The following is a 15,182-nucleotide window of genomic DNA, read 5'->3' as shown; positions in this document are numbered from 1 at the left end:
CAAAAAAGTATCACAAGGAATACTCAACTGTGGTGTTGCAAGTGCACTAATATGGTCACAATCATATATAAATATTGTTTATCTTTTTGCAGGTCGGAGGTGCAGATGCAATAATCTTAACCAGAAGCAAAGGTAAGCCAATATTTGAGCAGCATTGCCTAGTTTGGGATGCTAAACCAACAAACAAATACTTTTTGAATAGCATAACTCTTTACCTGTTACGCACACATAATTGTATATGCTACCAATAAATTGACTAACTTGCTTTTATATTCATTGTTGCAGATTAATGCTAAGAAGGTTTACTAAATCTGAGATAGAGCTCTTAGTTTCAAAACAACTGAGCACTGTCCATATATTTGCAATAACAATTACATTTTCAGAACAAGCTTGTAGGCAGGGGTTGACTCCCCAAAATGTAGACCCCTCCCTTGGGAGTGTCTTTAGAGGGCGGGGCACTTAGCTCTGTGTTTGGTTTCCCCTGTATGGTGGAGATGAGAAGGATAGGAAGTAGCAGTCTGATGCAGATGACATGTGAGGCCTAAGGCTAGGTTCACACATATATGAATTGGATGCGGTTTGAACCACATGCAATTTGCATGACATGTGAAAGAACATTGCGTTCTATTGTTCCTGTTCACATATGTCCAGTGCAGCCGGAGTGCGGATTCAGTGTGAATTGAAAAAGAGTCCCATCAGTTTTCTGAGCAATATGGTCTGGGTCAGGTGCGAATTCAGACCCATTAACTTATTTGGGAACGCTTCTAAATCGTACATGTCATTTAGTTGTGAACAGAATGAAATCTTGACCTGATACTGATGCAATCCTGACCTGATCCTGATCAAATACTGACCTGAAACGCTGAACAACTATTCGTACCACACATGTGTGAACCCAGCCTAAGGAATTTAGAGAGCACCCCTCTAGGGTAAGACCCAGACATTGTTTGTCATTTCTTCCCTGGTCATAGGACCACCCAAGGGGAAATCTATTAAGCCCAGGGGGCTTTTCAAGCGTGAAAGGTTCTAGTGCCATATGGTATATAGAACCCAGTAAATCTGGTAAGTGATCCAGTTTACCTATTCACAAAAGGATTTGATGTCACGGCAAATCACACCTGAGCACTTGCACTTTTGGATTTGAAGATTTATTTTGTCACTAAGGACATTTACCACCATTTTTTGAGCACTGAAGTCACTTGATATATATATTTTTTGGACAATTTTTTTGACAATATTTAAAACATTTAGTAATTATTTGTGTGTCTATTCACCATGTATTAATTTATATAAGTATCCACTAGAGGGAGTTTTTTTCTTTTTGGTGCTTTTTGATGGTTGTGTGTTGAATCACTTTATTAGACGTTTAGTTCAAGAGAGTGATACAGTTATTGGCACCCACTGAGAGGCTGCATATATGCGTGCAGCCGGTGGGAAGAAGTTAGGAAACACATCATTAGTGTCTTCCATAGAGTGGTCTGGTTATGAGAGAAGATGTTCCATGGGTGTGCAGTAATCATCTTCCTTAGGTTCCTTTATGGTTTGTGTACTTTTTTGTCAGAGATTGTCCTACTTAATATCTTGCTAAAACTTTGAGTATCGGTACTGCGTGGACTAAAAAGAAGGGAACACCCCAAACGCTTGTCCTGAAAACGTAAAAGTTAGCGCAATAAAAAAAACATATCATGGCCAACATACATCAACGGTAGTCAAGTTCTTTTTTAGTGCAAGTGCACTAATATGGCTATAGTTACCTCAAGCTCTTAAACTGGCCATACATAAGTAGACCTTCAAATGAACATTAGTATGAATATTCTTTGTATAGTACATGTGATGACTGGACCAATGTTGATTGAAAAATACCCCCACAGCATGATGCTGCCACCACCATGCTTCACTGTTGGGATGGTATTGGGCAGGTGATGAGGTTTCCTTCCAGACATAACATTTTTAGTTGAGGCAAAACAGTTCATCCTTGGTTTCATCAGACCAGAGAATCCTGTGCCTCACAACTCTTCGAAGGCTTTTTTGCAAACTCCAAGTGGGTTTTCATGTGTTTTGCTTCTGTCTAGCCACTCTGCCATAAAGCCCAGAGGTTGTCCTTCTGGAAATGTGTCCCATTTCCACACAGCATCTCTGGGGCTCAGTCAGAGTGACCATTGGGTCCTTGGTCACCTGTCTTACTAAGGCCCTTCTCCCCTGATTGCTCAGTTTTGCCGGGGCGACCAGCTCTTGGAAAAGTCCTGGTTCTTCCATTTGAGAATTATGGAGGCTACTGGGTCCTTGGGAACCTGCAGCAGAAATTTTTTGTAGCTTTCCCCAGATCTGTGCTTGCGATAATCCTGTCTCTGAGCTTTGCAAGCAGTTCCTTTAAAGAGGTTGTAAACCCACCTCACAAACTTTTACCTATAGGTAAGCCTATATTAAGGCTTACCTATAGGTGCTATAAATATCTCCCAAACTTGCACCGTTTAGGAGATATTTAGAGTGCATACTGCCGATGATGTCATCGGCGCAGGCGCTCTGAAGGAACGACCACCCGTGCCGTTCCTTCAGAGCTCAGGGCCGTGAACGGCGGCTCCCGCGCGCAGGCGCGGGAGTGATGTAATCGCGCCCCCGGCCAATCAGATGGCCGGAGGACGCGAACCCGGAAGCAGGACGGCCGGACATGTCGCCGTCCTGTCGCTGAGGTGGCGGCACGGCGGGGGCTTCATTTTAAGGTAAGTACTACATAATGAGCTAGTATGCGATGCATACTAGCTCATTATGCCTTTCTCTTTACAGGGCTTTTTTTTTCTCGTTTTTTTTGGGGGACTTTACTTCCTCTTTAACCTCATGGCTTTTGCTCTGATACAGTATAAATTGTCCACTGTGAGCCCTTGTCCAATCAATTTTATTTACCAATCAAAGTATAGGAACATCTCAGCAACAATCAAGAGAAATTAGAGGCACCTGAGCTAAATAGGCCCGGTTCACACTGCTGCGACTTTGAAGCCAACATCCCACAACAGAAGTCAATGCGAGTCATGCAGAAGTCAGAACAAAAGTAGCGAAGGAACCTTTTTCTAAGCCAGGGCGACTCAAGTTGCTCCTATTAGAGCAGTTCCATTGCACTAATGGGGTGCAACTTGTGATGCTACATGTGCAGTACAGTGTGAACCGGGCCTGAAACATTTTTTAGTTACAACTTTGGTTATCTTCCATTTTTATTTTTTTTATCTGTCTTCTCTATAGAACTCCAGGAGATGAAGAAGCTCAAGCTGAAAACCTTATTGCCTCAAAAGGTGATTAAAAACTAAATACATTCATTAAAGTTACTTCTTGTATCTCCAAAACTGACATGTTTTTTTCTTTTTTTTCAGCTCAAGGATCTCAAAAAACAGAGAACTAGGAAGACAATTGTGTTTTTTTTTTTTACATTGTAAATGTGTAAGAATCTACTATTCTTTTATTCCAACAAACATCTTAAGAACAAGTAATTATGTAAATCGGATGCTGAATGAAGACTTATGCATGTATAATAGAAATGATAGGATCTGGCCTTTAACCCTTTCCTGTTTGAAGTTTGTATTCTATTATTCTTCTGCATTAACTAGGATAAAAGAAAAACAATATACAGTATCTCACAAAAGTGAGTACACCCCTCACATTTTTGTAAATATTTTATTATATCTTTTCATGTGACAACAATAAAGAAATGACACTTTGCTACAATGAAGTAGTGAGTGTACAGCTTGTATAACAGTGTAAATTTGCTGTCCCCTCAAAATAACTCAACACACAGCCATTAATGTCTAAACCGCTGGCAACAAAAGTGGATATGACGCTGAGCACATGCGCTCAATTTCTTTGGTCGACCATGGCGAGGCCTGTTCTGAGTGGAACCTCTCCTGTTAAACCTCTGTATGGTCTTGGCCCCCGTGCTGCAGATCAGTTTCAGGGTCTTGGCAATCTTCTTATAGCCTAGGCCATCTTTATGTAGAGCAACAATTTTTTTTTTCAGATCCTCAGAGAGTTCTTTTCCATGAGGTGCCATGTTGATCCTCCAGTGACCAGTATGAGAGTGAGATCGATAACACCACATTTAACACACCTGCTCCCCATTCACACCGGAGACCTTGTAACACTAGGGAGGGAAAATGGCTAATTGGGCCCAATTTTGACATTTTCACTTAGGGGTGTACTCACTTTTGTTGTCAGCGGTTTAGATATTAATGGCTGTGTGTTATATGAATAAAGCCGGCACACGAAAAGTCTTCTTCCAAGTAAAATGCTTTATTCCAACATGGATAGCGGTGACAACATGACAAATCTGACGCATTTCGGCTTTTCATGAGGAAGGCGTAACGCCGAAACGCGTCAGCATTTGTCATGTTGTCACTGCTATCCATGTTGGAATAAAGCATTTTACTTGGAAGAAGACTTTTCGTGTGCCGGCTTTATTCATATAACATTTGGTTTGGACGTTCAGCCTGAGCACCGACACTTAGCTCTTTATCTTCCCACAGTGCGGTGGAGCTAGGGTGAGTTACTGTTTATTAATGGCTGTGTGTTGAGTTACTTTGAGGGGGCAGCAAATTTACACTGTTATACAAGCTGTACACTCACTACTTTACATTGTAGCAAAGTGTCATTTCTTCAGTGTTGTCACATGAAAAGATATAATGAAATATTTACAAAAATGTGAGGGGTGTACTCACTTCTGTGAGATACTGTATACGTTCTTTCCTTTGAAAACCAGCTGGCAACACTTTGTGCAACTGCTGGTTTTCAATCCTGACTGTCAGCCAGGGTCCCTACTGACGATCAGTAGTGATTTGTGATCATGTGATCACTATGTTACTCAGACATAGGGATCACATGCATTGCAGACCGAGGCTTCAATTTTACTAAAATAACAACCATCAACCTGCAGGTGAACACTGATATTTTCTGGCTGGTATTTACCTACAGTGCCATGTATTTGATAGTTCAACTGCCAGATACAATTGCACTATTAAAAATAATAAAAAAATAACTGAAAAATGTAAACTTTTGATTCCATTATAGAGCAATTGTCAGCTTAAAATAAAAACAAAGCATTTTTGGAATTAAAACTGTTTAATAAACTATGTGGGACTTAAAGGCTTTTAGTGGCTGCAGGACTACTCCTATAGCGTCTGCCATAAAAATCTGGTAGCACTTTTTACTACACAGAGAAACCAACACTTTTCATATTTGTTAAAATGAACTTAAACCCTTCAGTCCCGGGTCACACTTGTGCGATGCGGGAAGGCTGCGAATTTGCAGCCTGTTCCCGCATCGCAAACGCACATCTGGCAGTTCACACTGCCATATGCGATACGCAGGGGGTGTCAATTAAATGTTAACGACACCCCCAGTTTGATCGCATATCGCAGTGCTATCTGACAGTTCGCACAGGATCGGATCGCACAAGTGTGAACCACTGTGCGATCCGATCCTGATGCGGCTGGAAAAAGGGTCCTGTGCGTGTTTGGTGCGGATACAGTGCGAATTCAGCCATACGAAGTGTATGGCTGAATTTGCACTGCACCTCCGATCGCATGTAATGAAGGAGCAGTGCGCTCCGAATTACATGTGATCACCGCACTCGCAGTAATGTGAACCGGCCCTTAATCAAAATGTAACTAAATCCTAAAATAATAACTGTAAAGTTATAGCTTTGCCCCATGAGCTCATAGTAGGCTCATTATTTTGTAATGAAGGTTTTCTTTTTTTTGATTTTTGACCGGGTACTCCTGCCAGTACTAGCCCTTTTTGCCCTAGGGTGACTGCATTAAAAGGTGTATGTAAGCAAATAAACTTTTTTTTTCTTAGTTTTGGATAGGCGCATGGAAGGGTTTTATTCTTGGCCTGTTTGTGTTTGCTGCGTGTGACTCCACTAGATGATGTGTATATATATATATATACTGAACAAAATTAAAAACACAGCACTTTTGTTTTTGCCCCCATTTTTCATGAGCTGAACTCAAAGTCTCAAAGATTAGTGAGCACTTCTCCTTTGCCGAGTTTATTGCACAGGTGTGCCTTAGGCTGTCCACAATAAAAGGCCACTCTAAAATGTGCAGTTTTACTGTATTGGGGGGTCCAGGGGGGTCCGAATATCAGTATCTTGTGTGACCACCATTTGCCTCACGCAGACCAACACATCTCCTTCGCATAGAGTTGATTAGGATGTTGATTGTGGCCTGTGGAAAGTTGGTCCACTCCTCATGTGGCTGTGTGAAGTTGCTGGATATTGGCAGGACCTGGAACACGCTGTCGTATACACCGATCCAAAGCATCCCAAACATGCTCAATAGGTGACATGTCCAGTGAGTATCCTGGACATTCAAGAACTGGGATCTTTTCAGCTTCCAGGAATTGTGTACAGATCCTTGCAACATGGGGCCGTGCATTATCATGCTGCAACATGAGGTAATGGTCATGGATGAATGGCACAACACTTTGTGTCTGTGCATTCAAAATGCCATCAATAAAATGCACCTGTGTTCATTGTCCATAACATACGTCTGCCCATACCATAACCCCACCGCCACCATAGGCCACTCGATCCACAACGTTGACATCAGCAAACCGCTCACCCACACTACGCCATACACGCTATCTGCCATCTGCCCTGTGCAGTGAAATCCGATTTCATGAATGAATGAATTCATCCGTGAAGAGAACACCTCTCCAAAGTGCCAGACACCATTGAATGTGAGCATTTGCCCACTCAAGTCGGTTACGATGACAAACTGCAGTCAGTTCGAGACCCCGATGAGGGTGATGAGCATGCAGATGAGCTTCCCTGAGACGGTTTCTGACAGTTTGTGCAGAAATTCTTTGGTTATGTAAACCAATTGTTACAGCAGCTGTCCAGGTGGCTGGTCTCAGAAGATCTTGGAGGTGAAGATGCTGGATGTGGAGGTCCTGGGCTGGTGTGGTTACATGCAGTCTGTGGTTATGAGGCCAGTTGAATGTGCTGCCAAATTCTCTGAAACCCCTTTAGAGACGGCTTATGGTGGAGAAATGTCTATTCACAGGCAACAGCTCTGGTGGACATTCCTGCAGTCAACATGCCAATTGCACGCTCCCTCAAAACTTGTGATATCTGTGGCATTGTGCTGTGTGATAAAACTGCACATTTTTGAGTGGCCTTTATTGTGGCCAATCTAAGGCACACCTGTGCAATAATCATGCTGTCTAATCAGCATCTTGAAATGCCACACCTGTGAGTTGGATGGATTATCTCGGCAAAGGAGAAGTGCTCACTAACACAGATTTAGACAGATTTGTGAACAATATTTGAGAGAAATAGGCCTTTTGTGTACATAGAAAATGTCTTAGATCTTTCAGTTCAGCTCATGAAAAATGGGGGCAAAAACAAATGTGTTGCGTTTATAATTTTGTTCAATGTATATATATATATACACAGTTGTGCTCATAAGTTTACATACCCTGACAGAATTTATGATTTCTTGGCCATTTTTCCAAGAATCTGAATGATCACACAAAAACTTTTGTTTCACTCATGGTTAGTGTTTGGCTGAAGTAGTGTGTGTGTATAAAAGGTCAGTGGGTTTCTAGACTCCTGACAGACCCTTGCATCCTTCATCCAGTGCTGCACTGACGTTTCTGGATTCTGAGTCATGGGGAGAGCAAAAGAATTGTCAAAGGATCTGCGGGAAAACGTAGTTGAACTGTAGAAAATAGGAAAGGGATATAAAAAGATTTCCAAGGAATTTAGAATGCCAATCAGCAGTGTTCAAACTCTAACCAAGAAGTGGAAAATGAGGGGTTATTTTGAAACCAAACCACGGTCAGGTAGACCAACTAAATTTCCAACCATAACTGCCAGGAAAATTGTTAGGGATGCAAAGAAAAACCCACAAATAACTTCAGGTGAAATACAGGACTCTGAAAGCGTGGTGTGGCTGTTTCAAGATTCACAATAAGGAGGTACATGAAGAAAGATGGGCTGCATAGTCGAGTCGCCAGAAGAAAGCCATTACTACGCAAATGCCACAAAGTATCCTGCTTACAATGCGCCAAACAGCACAGAGACAAGCCTCAAACCTACTGGCACAAAGTCATTTGGAGTGATGAGACTAAAATTGAGCTTTTTGGCCACATCCATAAACACTACATTTGGAGAGGAGTCAACAATGCCTATGATGAAAGGTACACCATTCCTACTGTGAAACACGGAGGTGGATCGCTGATGTTTTTGGGATGTGTGAGCTACAAAGGCACAGGATATTTGGTCAGAATTGATAGCAAGATGAATGCAGTATGTTATCAAAAAATACTGGAGGAAAATTTGCATTCATCAGCCTGGAAGCTGCGCATGGGACGTACTTGGACATTCCAACATGACAATGATCCTAAACACAATGTCAAGTCGACCTGTCACTGGCTACAGCAGAATAAAGTGAAGGTACTCGAGTGGCCATCTCAGTTTCCTGACCTCAATATCATTGAGCCACTCTGGGGAGATCTCAAACGTGCAGTTCATGCAGGACAGCCCAATAATTTACAGGAACTGAAGGCTTTTTGCCAGGAAGAATGGGCAGCTTTACCATCTGAGAAGATAAAGAGCCTCATCCACAAATACCACAAAAGACTTCAAGCTGTCATTAATGTTAAAGGGTGCAATACACGGTATTAATAACTGGGGTATGTAAACCTTTGATCAGGGTCATTTGGGTAGTTTCTGTTGTCATTATGATTTAAAAAGAGTAAACACAGTTGATTGATAATAAATGGCTTCAGCCAACACTAAACATGAGTGAAAGAAAAGTTTTTGTGTTATCATTCATATTCTCTGAAAAATGGCCAAGAAATCATAAATTCTGCCAGGGTATGTAAACTTATGAGCACAACCGTGTGTATATATATATATATATATAGTGCCTTGCGAAAGTATTCAGCCCCCTTGAACTTTGCGACCTTTTGCCACATTTCAGGCTTCAAACATAAAGATATAAAACTGTAATTTTTTGTGAAGAATCAACAACAAGTGGGACACAATCATGAAGTGGAACGAAATTTATTGGATACTTCAAACTTTTTTAACAAATAAGAAAAATTGGGTGTGCTAAATTATTCAGCCCCCTTAAGTTAATACTTTGTAGCGCCATCTTTTGCTGCGATTACAGCTGTAAGTCGCTTGGGGTATGTCTCTATTAGTTTTGCACATCGAGAGACTGAAATTTTTGCCCATTCCTCCTTGCAAAACAGCTCCAGCTCAGTGAGGTTGGATGGAGAGCGTTTGTGAACAGCAGTTTTCAGTTCTTTCCACAGATTGGATTCAGGTCTGGACTTTGACTTGGCCATTCTAACACCTGGATATGTTTATTTGTGAACCATTCCATTGTGGATTTTGCTTTATGTTTTGGATCATTGTCTTGTTGGAAGACAAATCTCCGTCCCAGTCTCTTTTGCAGACTCCATCAGGTTTTCTTCCAGAATGGTCCTGTATTTGGCTCCATCCATCTTCCCATCAATTTTAACCATCTTCCCTGTCCCTGCTGAAGAAAAGCAGGCCCAAACCATTATGCTGCCACCACCATGTTTGACAGTGGGGATGGTGTGTTCAGGGTGATGAGCTGTGTTGCTTTTACGCCAAACATAACGTTTTGCATTGTTGCCAAAAATTTCGAGTTTGATTTCATCTGACCAGAGCACCTTCTTCCACATGTTTGGTGTGTCTCCCAGGTGGCTTGTGGCAAACTTTAAATGACACTTTTATGGATATCTTTAAGAAATGGCTTTCTTCTTGCCACTCTTCCATAAAGGCCAGATTTGTGCAGTATACGACTGATTGTTGTCCTATGGACAGAGTCTCCCACCTCAGCTGTAGATCTCTGCAGTTCATCCAGAGTGATCACGGGCCTCTTGGCTGCATCTCTGATCAGTCTTCTCCTTGTATGAGCTGAAGGTTTAGAGGGACGGCCAGGTCTTCGTAGATTTGCAGTGGTCTGATACTCCTTCCATTTCAATATTATCGCTTGCACAGTGCTCCTTGGGATGTTAAAAGCTTGGGAAATCTTTTTGTATCCAAATCCGGCTTTAAACTTCTCCACAACAGTATCTCGGACCTGCCTGATGTGTTCCTTGTTCTTCATGATGCTCTCTGCGCTTTAAACGGACCTCTGAGACTATCACAGTGCAGGTGCATTTATACGGAGATTTGATTACACACAGGTGGATTCTATTTATCATCATTAGTCATTTAGGTCAACATTGGATCACTCAGAGATCCTCACTGAACTTCAAAGTTCAAGGGGGCCGAATACTTTGGCAAGGCACTGTATACATACTCACTGGCCAATACTCGAAGATTTAGGTTACTTCGAATGTGGCATGGTTGTTGGTGCCAGACGGGCTGTTCTGAGTATTTCAAAAACTGCTCATCTACTGGGATTTTCACGCACAACCATCTCTAGGGTTTATAGAGAATGGTCCAAAAAAGAGAAAATATCCAGTGAACGGCAGTTGTGTGGACGCAAATGCCTTGTTGATGTCAGAGGAGAATGGGCAGACAAGAGGAGATAGAAAGGCAACAGTAACTTAAATAACCACTCGTTAAAACCAAGGTATGCAGAATACCATCTCTGAACGCGCAAGTCATTGAACCTTGCTACAGCAGCAAAAGACCACACGGAGTGCTACTCCTGTCAGCTAAGAACAGGAAACTGAGGCTACAATTCTCACAGGCTCACCAAAATTGGACAATAAAAAACTGGAAAAACGTTGCCTGGTCTGATTAGGCTCAATTTCAGTGGCCACATTCAGATAGTAGGGTCCAAATTTGGCGTAAAAATCATGAAAGCATGGATACATCCTGCCTTGTATCAACGGTTCAGGTTGGTGGTGGTGGTATAATGGCGTGGGGGATTTTTTTTGGCACACTTTGGACCCCTTGGTACCAACTGAGCATCGTTTAAATGCCACAGCCTACCTGAGTATTTTTGCTGACCATGTTCATCCCTTTATGACTACAGTGTAACCATCTTCTCATAACTCCTTCCAGCAGAATAATGCACCATTCACATCATGGATGTGCAGCCAACAAATCTGCAGCAACTGTGTGATGCTATCATGTCAATATGGACCAAAATCTTTGAGGAATGTTTCGAAACACCTTGTTGAATCTATGCTACTAAGAATTAAGGCAGTTCTGAAGGCAAAGGGGGGTCCAACCCGGGACTAGCAAGCTGTACCTAATAAAGTGGCCGATGAGTGTATATACAGTGTATACAGGGCTTTTTTTCCAGCAGGAACATGGGGGAACGCAGTTCCGGCACCTCCAGCACTGAATTTATGTAATGGCAAAGGGTGTGCTGGAGGGTCTATTAATTCTGGCTGCTGTGGGATCTATTGTCACTGATGGGGATCTGCTTTTATGTGAGGGCCTGTTGTTTCCGGTTGAGGAATCTGTTGTTGCTGGGGGGGGGGGGGGGGTTATATGTTGCTGGTAGGGACCTATTATTGAGATAGAGGGATATTTGTGCTGGCTGCGGGAGGGTCTATTGATGCAGGCTGCTGGGAGATCTGTTATTGCTGCTGGGGTGGTCCTTCCTTGTGGGTGTTCCATTGTTGCTGTGTGTGGGGGGTCTATTGTTGTGTAGGGGAACTATTATTGCTAGGGTAGGGTTTATTGTTGCTGTGGGGGAACTATTGTTGCTGGGGTGCGGTCCATTGTTGCTGGGGGGTCTATTGTTGTGTGGGGGATCTATTGTTGATGGGGTGGGGTCTATTGTTGCTGGCTGCACGGGGGATCTACTTTACTGCTTTTTGTGTTCTCATTAACAAATTCCATACAAACTATTTAGCACCACAAAATGATACTTGGTTCTGTTTCTCTAAAAGGGTCAGTATTGGGAAGGGGGCTGGGGGTGGAACCAAGGGAAGGCGCTCAAAAGAGGGTAGGGAGTAGAGACTTGGGGGGCTCAGAAGGGGGGAGTTCCTGCACCTATTCTCTATTCACTTATTCTCTAAGAAAAAAAAAAGCCCTGAGTATATATAGTCAAACATATACAGTATATGTACAACAAAAAGAGCGGTGAAATCTAAAAAAAAAAAAACCATGACACCACTAAAGGAAGTGTAAAGAAATATTCCAATACTGCAAACAAAGTGTTCACATAATGTATATAACATGCGTTCTTCAACGTGAAGAAATCCTCATGCTCCACCTTTCAATGCTCCTGCTTACCTCAAATAAAGACCCATACTATGATAGGGTCAAATCAAGCTTCCCCAGCAGGCCGGGATATAGCCATTCAGCTCTTCACTAGGGATGATCTAACTTTTGAAAAGTTTGGTTCGACCAGAACACCCGAATTTCCCAAAAGTTCGGTTCGGATTCCAGAACCCCATTGAAATCAATGGGACCCGAACTTCTGGAATCAAAAAACACCATTTTGAAGCCCTGAAACCCAATAAATGCCCCTAAAAAGTGCCTAGGGTTCTGGGTCATGCCCCAGGGACTATGAATCAGGCAAAAAAAAAGTTCTTAAAAATTGTTGTTTTTGATATATATATGTATATATGTATACCCCTAACCCAGAATCTACATAGTGGGGTCACCCTAACATGGCAGAGTTCGGTCACCCTGACATAGCAGAGTCAGTTCACCCTAAACTACACTACGGTCACCCTGACATAGCAGAGTTTGGTCACCCTGACATAGCAAAGTTCGGTCACCCTGACATAGCGGAGTCAGTTCACCCTAAACTACACTACGGTCACCCTGAAATGGCAGTGTCAGGTCACCTAAACTACACTACGGTCACCCTGACATGGCAGTGTCAGTTCACCCTAAACTACACTACGGTCACCCTGACACCTAAAGCTATCCCTACAAAAACTAGATTTTTGATTCTAACTATAGTGGTATATAGTACCCTAACTACACTGCATATCCCTTTCCTCACACTAATAATTGCAAAATGACACTGGAGCTTTTCAAGCAGCAGGAGAAACGCAAATGCTTCCACTCTCTTCCACAGCCCCTGTGTTACAGTGCTAGAGTTTTGGTGGGCTATGTTATATACTGGGGGGCGAATGGGGGGGCGTATTCACTCCTGATTGGCCTCTGGACCCCATAGTCACTCCAATCACATTTTACTGATGTTTCTGGGCCAATCATGGGCTTTTAAAGCCCAGTTCCTGTCCCATTGCATTTTGGACGGTTCTGGTGGCCGAATTCCGAACTTTTACCGCAAAAAGTTCGGAATTCGGCCGAATTTTGAACACCCAATGTTCGGGTCGAACCGATGGTCGACCCGAACCGTTCGATCATCCCTACTCTTCACCAGAAAACCACCAGCTTTACCATCCACTCCATAATACTGTACATTGAGCCACCAATTCAAAAGGGAGGAGGAATGAAAAAAGCGCTCATAGTGCAGCATCCAAAAAAGCATATGACATATGACATTTATTAAACAAATGTTTTTGGATACTACACTGAGAGCTTTTTTCATTCCTTCTTTCGCACATGTCCGTATTAATTTTGTATTTTTTTGTTGCGCAGCACTTTTTTTGTATTATACACTTTGAAATTGTGTTTTTTTGTCAGAAAAAGAGGATGAGCTAGGAAAAGCAAATAGTGCCTTCAAAATAAAAATTGTAACCAACATCCAAGATTCTTTAGATTTTTATTATAGGTTCTAGTAATAAATGTAATCACCGCTATCTTGTAAAATATTTCATGTGAGCTAAGAAATTTTACACAAAGCATTTGCACTAAAATCATAGAAAAGTATGATGATTTGCAATCATCTCTAAATTATTAACATGGCTTTACAGCAATGGAATGTTACAGGGAAGATTAAATAAAATATATAATAGCAGACATATTGATGGTTGTGTACACATAATAAAATTCTCATATCTTTTTTTTTTTTTTTAGCACCCCAGGGAATACCAGAGAACAAACTACGCAAAAAATAAACAGATGCTTCACTTACAATCAGCCATTGATGCTCCAGGCCTGCCATACTATGTCTATGTCATGGGTTATAACGTCATTGTCCTATATACAGATTATTTCCCTTAGTGGTAGATAGTCTTCTCCTGTAACGTGTCGGCATTATTTGGCGTGTTTATACACTAGGAGGGGTGGAACATAGGAATAGAATTTCCTTGGCCACTACTTGGCCTCTCTCCCGGTAGTATGCTGCATTACAGTTATATAAATATATATCACAAATGAATGCAACCATTTTCTTATCTGCAGTCTTTTATCCCTTTGCAAAATGTAACCTTTATTGTTCATGGATGTGTGGAATGGTGTCTAAATCTACGTTGCCCAGATCCGAATTGTGTTTGTGCCTTTAAATGTTATTGTTAGCAAATATTGGGTTTCCACAGTATTGTGGAGCCACACACACTACGTGTAATATTCATTATATATCTACACACTGTGTAATAGGTGAGTGTAGATATTTGGGTTCAATACATTGCTGATAGAAGTCACAAAGCACTGCATGTATCCTATGCAGAGTACAGTGCATCTGGCTCAAATGTATTATTTAAGTATTTAATATAGATACAGTGTATATATATATATATATATATATATATGGATATCTATCTATATATATATATATATATATATATATATAGATATCCATATATATAGATATATATATATATATATATATACACACACTATATTACCAAAAGTATTGGGATGCCTGCCTTTAAACGCACATGTACATTAATGGCATCTCAGTCTTAGTCCGTAGGGTTCTATATTGAGTTGGCCCACCCTTTGCAGCTTTAACAGCCTCAACTCTTCTGGGAAGGCTGTCCACAATGTTGAGTGTATCCATGGGAATGTTTGACCATTCTTCCAAAAACACATTTGTGAGGTTAGGCACTCATGTTGGAAAGAAGGCCTGGCTCACAGGCTGCGCTCTAATTCATCCCAAAAGGTGTTCTATCGGTTGAGGTTAGGACTCAGTGCAGGCCAGTCAAGTTCCCCCACCAAAAACTCACCCATCCATGTCTTTACGGACCTTGCTTTGTGCACTGGTACAAATCATTTGGTGGAGGGGGGATTATGGTGTGGGGTTGTTTTTCAGGAATTGGGCTTGGCCTCTTAGTTCCTGTGAAGAGAACTCTTAAGGTGTCAGCATACCAAGACATTTTTGACAATTTCA

At 41.8% G+C, this 15,182-nt stretch overlaps 1 protein-coding gene across 2 annotated transcripts in view; it reads left to right on the top strand.

Moving 5' to 3' along the window:
- LOC309567887 (FXYD domain-containing ion transport regulator 6-like) overlaps positions 1-14,558 on the top strand; it is a 172,636-nt gene extending 158,078 nt beyond the window's left edge. For both annotated transcript variants that reach the window (XM_082273402.1, XM_082273401.1), the window contains exons 5-8: positions 93-132; positions 3,235-3,284; positions 3,363-3,429; positions 13,928-14,558. In XM_082273402.1, the coding sequence (XP_082129528.1) occupies positions 93-132; positions 3,235-3,284; positions 3,363-3,391 (119 nt within the window). In that variant the 3' untranslated portion in view covers positions 3,392-3,429; positions 13,928-14,558. The remainder of the gene's footprint in view (positions 1-92; positions 133-3,234; positions 3,285-3,362; positions 3,430-13,927) is intronic.
- The last annotated feature ends 624 nt before the right edge of the window (positions 14,559-15,182 follow it).

The sequence above is a fragment of the Pelophylax lessonae genome, assembly GCF_965119305.1.
Source record: "Pelophylax lessonae genome assembly, chromosome: 12".
NCBI lineage: Eukaryota > Metazoa > Chordata > Amphibia > Anura > Ranidae > Pelophylax > Pelophylax lessonae.
This window is presented reverse-complemented; position numbering and strand designations above follow the sequence as displayed.